Here is an 8685-nt window from a genome sequence, read left to right as displayed (position 1 = left end):
ATAAAACCTTGTTCTTCCTTTTTCCAATTCGACCGCTTTTGTGATTTATCCATTGACTAAGCGTGGTACGAATAAGATCGCTAGAACCGAGTTCACCATATAAACGGCACGGATCGCGTGTACGCACCGTTCGGCGTCTCAACACGTGTGGTTCGTGTGGGGCTTATTTCCTCGTTTCAGGGCAGCGCGAGTAATTAGGTAACAGCGATTCCAGTCCTAATACCCTATTTCGCGCTGTCCGGGAAGGACGTCATAGGTCCCGGGTCCCGTCGGCCAGTCAAAGACAAGGGGACTAATCCCCCCTTGGTAAGGGGAGAAGGTCGGCGGCGAGATCCGCAAAATATACTTGTACAAACTTTGGCTAAAATCCCATCTCTGGTTCAAAAGTTATCGCGGTAACAGGACTTTTACCTACCTAACAAGACCTCTAACTTTTGAACTTTGACCTCGTGACCCCAAAATCGAATCAGTTCATCTTTGCCTCATTATACATTCCTGCACCAAGTATGACTTGGATCTCTTCAGCCATTCTCGAGTTGGTGGTGCGAGTCGTCGTTTTTGACGAATCTCTTCCCTTCATTGGCATGCTCACTAAGCATTGTGCGCTGTGCGATGGCTGCATAGTTCAACGCGGAACCCACAGTGTCTACCACAAACGTCGCAGGGATAGACTGGTCCTTCTCAAGTTATCGCGGTAACGAAAACCTATCACTGACGGGCGGACAGACGGAAAGCCGGACAGCCAACCTAAAAACATTCGGAGGCATAAAGAAATTGACCACTTGATCCTTGTTGAATTATTTGAGGACCACAGACATGCACACAGACACATGAAAAAATAAACAAATAAAGAAAACAACAGAAAATCCATTTTAAATTCTTTTATTTGAAATAACATCATACACATACTTTGATAAGCCAAACGTTCATTAAAGCAGTTAAACAAGGACATGCCTGTTTATTGCAAAGGGGAATTTGATTCATTAGATGGCAACCTGGAGGTAACAAAAAATTCTCCTATGAAAATTTGTGAAAAATATCTGTCCAACCTAATACACAAAACCAAAAAAAAATAAAAGAAAAAAGTGGGGGGTCAGGGAGGGGGGCAGAACGGAATAATGTGACAAACTAATCCACGATGTATGTACAAACAAGAAGTGAACGGCATGCGTTTGTAACACTTTGCGGGCACGCAGCGTCCCACGTGGCAGCACGGACTCCGAAAAGGCAGGTCGGAATCAAAATGGTGGCTCGCATCTCCTTCCGAGTGAAAAGGTTGCAATTTCGGCAAAAGCTTAGGACCTCTCCCCCGTGCGCCACAGTTTTCAAGCACGTCTTCCAAATAAATTATCCCATCAATTTTTATAAATAAAAATCTAGACTAAAAAATAAATACGAGGAGCAAATCATGATTTAAATTCCATTTGTCCTTCCTGACCCCGAGATTAGAGCTGCAATTCGGTAGGCTAATAGTGTCGCTATGCTTATTGCAGAGGGCTATCGACACGAAATGCCAACGTTGATGTTGCCATGACTGCGGGCCGTGCAATCAGGAGGTAGATTCCTCAGGTGACGTTACCAGCTCGCTCTCAGGTTTATGTCAGTGCCATTAAGCAGTATAGCAACACTTTTCTGGTATCGAGATGTGGATGTAAGAAGAAAAAGAAGAAGAAGAAGAAGGACATAAGGAGCCAAATTAACCAACTTGGAAAAAATAAGTAAAAATAAATTCAAAAATGATGCTTCATATCAAAGCTGCACTCAAATGAACAGGGAAGCATGGCAGCTTTGAATAAAAAATGGGAAACAACTTTCCTTTTAAAACTGACCTGAATCTTACATTTAAAGAGATGGGGTACATTTTAAAAGAGATGGGGAGGAGAGGAGGGAGGAATATCACTTGTGGGAAAAACTCCCCACAGCTACCAAAATATCGTTAAAAAAATATAAAGAAAAAAATGTTTGCCATTACAACAGCTGGACAAAGTTGTATTACCTTTCACACTTCCAGGCTGACAGCTAAAAACACAGGCATGGGGAGGAAAAGAAATAAAAACAAAAGAGGGGCAGGGATGGGGGTGGGGGACAGATAAAATGAGGGGAGAAATCAAAATCTGCTGGTGACATGTTGGCAAGGTTCAGCTCCAGGAGAATTAGTAACAACTGACTGTATTCGCTGCTTTGCTATTTTTCACGTGAGGTAGGCTGGCTTCCTGCAAGGACCCACCATTGAGCGGGGCGAGGCCGTCCGCCTGGGCCTGCGTTTGACACTTCAACGGAACTATCTGCCGCGCTTCCTGACCCGCGGCCACCACGATGGCCGGGACACTCATCAAGGCATTCATCGAACTGGCACCGTCGGGCTCTGCCGGTATGACAACATCGATCGCCTCCTCTAACAGACGCTTAATGGGCAACTCCTCCACGCGCACATCTTGCCAAACGGCTGTGGCCATCAAGGGAGACGAATCCTGCACGGTCAAAACACCCTGTGCACGAGATGCCTCACGGTCTGCGACATTCTCGCTCGATAAAAACTCAAGTGTATCAGGTTGATTAGAGAAATCCCACCGTTGGCAGTCCGAAGTCCAACTCGAGGCATACCCTACGGGGCTCAGCTGGTCACCTTCTTCGGAAAATAGAAACGAATGAGGGATTTTGCCAATGAAAGTCTCCAGACATGTAGATTCTTCGCTCCACTTTCCAAATCGATCATCCTTTACCGGATCTGCCTCATAGCTGGAGAATCCTGCAAGAAACTCATCGTCAGCCACAGTTGTAATGGCTTCATTTTCCACGTCGTTTGTATCTGGATTGGGAAATTCAACCGCAGTTTGGCTCATCAAGTTTTGAATTTGCATGGACACCTCCGCAATTACGTCACTCTTACACAATTGCATATTTGGGTTAGGAGAGGGAATCACTGCTCCGGACATGCAGTCTTCATTAGAAACAGTGCTCTTCTGACAAAGTCGACAATCTCGCTCCTGGTTTGACTGTAAACCGGAAGTCACAGTATGAAAGGCCGAAACACCTTCTTCACGAGAAATATCCTTCCATCTTTCTGCTTTCAACCCCCCCAATAAATTTGCCTCATCCAGGCTCGCACCATGCCACAGGGTACCAGACTCTGATTCCACCTGAGGACCCTCCAGGAGGTTCTGCTCACTCGTCATCTTGATTGTGTCTACAAGAAAAGCATCGATGTCAAAATTCTTACGCACTGGCGTCGGTTTAGCTTCTGGTCTCAGTTTGGCCTGCTCACCTGGCTGATTCTCACCTCTACATTCCTCACTACACTCTTTCCAGTTGGACAAGTCAAGGATAAGTTTTGGCTCATAGTAATAGCGGGCCTCGGCATTAAGCTGCGCCGCAGCATTGCGCAGGAATGACGGTGAGCCAACTTTATAACAAGAACGTGCACGCAACGAGTTGTCACAGGGACAGCACCGCTCGAGAGATGACGAAGACGATGAGGAAACGGTGTGCGAGACCTCAAATGGAGGGCTCAGGGGTTTACTGATGAAACGGTGCGGTTCACCCTCAATAAATTTACCAGGATCCAGTAATACGCCGTCCTCATCTGACCAGCTGCCTGCCGCTGCACGCGGGTCTCTCTGAACAGCCTCCACATCACCATGGCTGTTCAAGTACCACTCCGCCTCAGAGCTGTCTGGGAACCTGCAACCCAAAACAATGTACATTACCACTTTGCCACCTCACATCAAACACCTCTCACCCTCCCAAAATAAACATTGAAGAGTCGGCCAATTCAATTCATAAAATCGTCGTTTCATACTCGCTCCTCGTCACTAAAATCCAGTTCCAAGTCCCTATTCCCTTGCACCGAGTCCACAGCAGAAACATTCAAATCCTTTTGATTTCACCACCAACACTTCCGCTCTACCACCCTTTGGCAGATACAACTAGAACGGCACTCGGTAGAGCACATACCTCTGCCAGGCTAAACGGTTTACATTTTGTGTCCCACTGATGGGCAGGATCTGGATCCGGACCTGAACCAAAATCGAATCAATTAGTACTTGTCATCTAACCAACTTATCCACCATACTTCATCACAATTTGTCCACTATTTTTTTTTTTTTTTTTTTAATGTGTCGCTTTTGGCCCCAGCTCTCAATGGTGAAGAATTACTTTTAAAATCCTCGGATACAGATCTTCACCAAAATCAAATCAATTTTTCTTTGTCACAAACCCAACCCGTCCAACCAAACTTCATGTGAATCTGTCCACAACTTTTTGAGACATGTTCACAGACAAACATAGACAGACATAGACAGACAGACAAGTGTGAAAACAGCCTCCACGCACCGCACCTTAGGTGGCAGAAGTAAATCTAACCATCTTCCCGAACTGCTCTCACCTTTCCCAAGACAGCAGCTGGCCTGCATCCTCGGAGAGAACGTCATCCACTTCATCCTCAATGTGGAAGGGACGGGAAGCGACCGGTTCGTCCTGGGGAAAGGCATACAGCCTCATGTATGGATGTGCCAATGCTTCTTCGGCCGTCAGTCGATCCATTGGATTGAAGGTCAATATCTTTTCCAGGAATTCCACAGCTGTGTGGACGAACAAAGACCAACATCATGGTAACAGACTCTCACAGGTTGACCAGCTCAAACAAAGTAGCACACAATGAAGCCAAAGCCGCATTCCCACTCAAATAAAAATTACGCGCCTTTAAAAGCGGCACGCTAAGGCACAGCTGCAGTTTTCTTTTGGCGTGTGTCGACAGCTGCCGAGATAAGTCGCATTCCAAAGATGTGTTCAGCTGTCATGCAGCCAACTACATAACTACGGCCCACAAAGATGGGTGTGAGGGAAGACAAAATTCAAAGTAAATCACAATGCCTTTTCAGAACTAAATAGGAGGTGGAAGAATGCGGTATGGTCGGCAGACATCTTATCTCCTGACGATCGCTTCGCTTCTTGCATATTATTTTGTAATGTTTGCCACAGGAATGCGTAAAATTCTTCCTGCGAGTGCACAAAAGGTCCCAAAAATCCTAATACATAAATAAGACAGCAACACGACCTGTGTGCGAATTGCCTAAATCTGTGATTTATGCAACTTTGAACGTGAGCAAAATTGAACCATATTTTCAACGGAAATGTAGTACACAAGCCGAGCCGACCCCAGCCCCAACGTATCACTGTTTTAAACAAACTCCGTAAAAATTAAAACCTTAGGATGCGATAACAAGCACGCCCAAGAGATTTTTTTCCAACGACAAATCTCTGGAGACATTCCCGATGCAAATAACGAGTTTTCCTCAAAGGAGGAGGTAGGTGCAGATATTCATCCCAAATCCAAAACCATCTTTTCTACCCCTGATAATCCACCTCTCCACCCCAATTTTTTTTTCCCTTCCTGAGAGTTTCCTTCTATATCCATCTTGTCCACCCCCCTTGAATTCTCCCACACCTCTCATCGTTAGAAATGGACATCATGGGGTGCAGCTGTCTATTTTGTCCCTCGGCCCTGCTGTTGGCATTTACCCCTGCTCTCTCGACTGTTGCGTCCTGACCCTTTCTACGTTCTAGCTCTTCCATGAGTATTGACTCTGTATACAAAAAAAGGATAATAATAAATAAATAAAAAGAAAAATGGCTAGCCCAATCTCCACCAAATTTTGCATAATTGCTCAATGTACCCAGGGTCAGGTCAGGGGTACAAAATAATTTACATCATATTTTGCTCCAGCTGGGAGCGGATATTACTCGTAGAGAAAACAAGTACACATACATTCAAAGTACACCGCCCCATGCCAAATAATTAAATATGCTGCAGCGCGGCATTGCCGGGGCGCCTCTGGCGCCCGGCAATACCGCAGTGCAGCTCATTGAGGCTGCATTGGGAGGGAGAGGTGTACACTAATTGATTGATTAATTGTATAATTAAAATCAATAAAAGATTATCACAAAATATTTTCATAATCAATTGGCTAATCGCATAACTAAACCACTAGTGCTTCATCCGAAGATGTATCTTTTAGAAATTTAATTAAATAAGTCATTTATAAAAAAATTAAATAATTAATTGATTACTCAATAAATAATTAATCGATTAATCAATAAATAATTAATAGATGAAATGATTAATCAATAAATCAAAAATATCCTTGATAGCCACATCACTTGGTCACTCATGTCCAAATATTAGCTTCCCAGCTCAAAAGGTGCCTGAGATATTGGCCAAATGAGAAAGAAAATGAATAAATGATTAATAATGAAAATAAATAAATAATAATCATAAAAAAATTAAATTATAAATCAATTTGGTCAGAGAACACATAAACTACCACTATTTCATCAGAATCTGCAACTTAAAAAAAAAAAATTTTTTGGTCATTAATCGAATAATTAAATAATTAATCGATTAATTGATTAATTAATAAATAAAAAATATCCTTTGCAGCCAAATCACCTGGTCATTGGCATGTCCAAATATCAGCTTCCTAACTCAAAAGGTGCCTGAGTTAATGGTCAGAAGAGAAAGGAAATTTGATTAATTAAATAAGTACTTAATTAATCGCTAATAATTAAATAACTCCTCAATTTATTGATTAATCAAAAAAAAAAAATACCGTTTTTGACAAAGGACTTGCTCACTATTGTGCCGAAATTTCAGCTTCCTAGCTCAAAGGATGGCTGAAATATCGCCCGGACAAACAAACAAGAAAACAAACAAGAAAACAAGAAAACAAACAAACAACCAGAGTGAAAACTGAGTACTCTCTTTCAGCGTGCGTCACTGCCGAGCCCCCTTCGGTGCCCAGCAATGACGATTTGCAATGCCTGGAGATGGCATAGGAAAGGAGCGGTGTACAACAATTGCAGATCATCATCCAGGATGTGCAGCAGGACACACAAAGCAACCAGTATAGGGGTATGCAAATTGTTACACTGATGCAGAAAAAAAAAAATCACATCATGATTGTGCGTCACCCGTAGTGACGCTCTGAACCAACATGAGAGGTGAACAGGCTCCTTGGACACAGATTCCAACAATGGAAGCTCCATATATATATGGGCTAAATTGCTCAACTGTCAACAGCCATTGACATACAATCACAAGCTGTGGTCTCCTGTTAATGCGTTTATTGAATGTTTAATTCTACCTCATCTCCTTTTTGCTCAATGTCCAGTTACGGATCTCCCAAAATGCACACGGGCTCAGTTCTGGCACTCCAAAATAGTTCACCTTCTCATTTACCCAGGATTTGCAAATACAGTACACATTTGGGATCTCAGTTACAATGTTGTTTCCAGATGCTTTTTTTTTTTTTTCTACAAGGAAAAACAAAGACCATTTGGCCCATCATGGCCACACCATATCCAAAACCTCTAGCTTCATCCACCAATTTACTTGTCTTCTATGTAATAAGCCATTCTTGCTCCCAACTAACAACTGCGCTCTCCTGCTCCCCCAAGCTGATAACACTTGGCCTTCTGTGGATGTCTCCCATTTGAGCACCAACCGGGCTCAACTCTGCTTAGCTTCAGGAGATCTGACAAGCTCAAAGGAAAGTGTTCGAGCTCAAAGGTAACAAATAAACCAATAAAATGTTTATTTCCTTTTGCCACATTGTGAAAGTATCATGTATGCTGAACAGAGGAAGATGAATGTTGGGAACGAAGGCATACTGATCCAATACCTTCTTTGCTGGCATTGGACATGAGCACGGAAAGGGGGTGCGACAGCCCTTCAGACTCGGGCCGTACATAATCAGGTATGACGTTGAGGAGTTCCTGGCGGTCCTCAGGGTGGGGCACGGGGATGGTGCGAAGGATCAGCTGCATCTGCTCAAGCTCATGAGTTCCTGAAAAGAGGTAGGTAACGATAATCTTAATCCACCAAAATCTCACAAATCCACTGAAATCACTTAGCTTAACATGAACTACACTTACTCTGAGCACGAGGTGGTTATCCTAAAACACCTAGGTTATCATCAGCAGAAATAATATTTTGTCAGCAGAAATAATATTTTGAACCAAGAAGTCTTGTCGGGCAAGTCAAACCCACAACCATAGGTCATCCAATGATGAACATGTCCTCGGCCTGCTGAGACGCAATGACAGCATGGCCATATTGGGATCATATGGCCTGCCCATGGGTTATGACTCAAGCCGGTGTCAAATGTTCACAAGCCGTCATTTCAACACCCCACATCCCCTGCCAACCAAGTAACCCAATAAATCTAATCACCATATCAGTTTCAACAGTGGAAATGTTAATCATACAGTAAATAACCCCAAATAAGTCAATCCACAAGATCACACGTTTACCATGACAGTCATTAGTGGAAAACCATTTCAGAACTTTCGCTTTTGAAAATATAAAATACTAGCAGAAGACCATGGTAAAAATACCACAATTAAAAAGAAGAAGAGAAAAAGGAAGTGTTCTTGCACTGGAAAGAGCTCAAAAAATATTTTCAGGAGCAATTGAGGCAGCAGTCTGTTCCCTATACACCACCCTGGTTGAATATTTTTTTTTAATCTGATTGAAAATTAAAATTTTCCCAAAGGTTTGGAGTGAGTGTGTGTGTGTGTGTGTGTGTGTGTGTGTGTGTGTGTGTGTGTGTGTGTGTGTGTGTGTGCTCACTACGCTACTTCCTCCATAACTTCAAAACCATCAACATAGCGGCCCGAAATTTTGCA

The 8685-nt window shown here is 43.2% G+C and overlaps 1 protein-coding gene across 8 annotated transcripts in view; it reads right to left on the bottom strand.

The window, feature by feature from the left end:
• Positions 1–866: 866 nt before the first annotated feature.
• LOC137421532 (mitogen-activated protein kinase 4) overlaps positions 867–8685 on the bottom strand; it is a 41478-nt gene continuing 33659 nt past the window's right edge. For all 8 annotated transcript variants that reach the window (XM_068107679.2, XM_068107684.2, XM_068107685.2 and 5 more), the window contains exons 5-7: positions 7680–7844; positions 4385–4580; positions 867–3681 (exon numbers count right to left, since the gene is read on the bottom strand). In XM_068107679.2, the coding sequence (XP_067963780.2) occupies positions 2154–3681; positions 4385–4580; positions 7680–7844 (1889 nt within the window). In that variant the 3' untranslated portion in view covers positions 867–2153. The remainder of the gene's footprint in view (positions 3682–4384; positions 4581–7679; positions 7845–8685) is intronic.

This window comes from Myxine glutinosa, chromosome 2 (genome assembly GCF_964187855.1).
Source record: "Myxine glutinosa chromosome 2, kmMyxGlut1.1, whole genome shotgun sequence".
Taxonomy (NCBI): domain Eukaryota; kingdom Metazoa; phylum Chordata; class Myxini; order Myxiniformes; family Myxinidae; genus Myxine; species Myxine glutinosa.
Note: the sequence above shows the minus strand (reverse complement) of the source record. Positions and strands in the feature narration are given on the sequence as shown.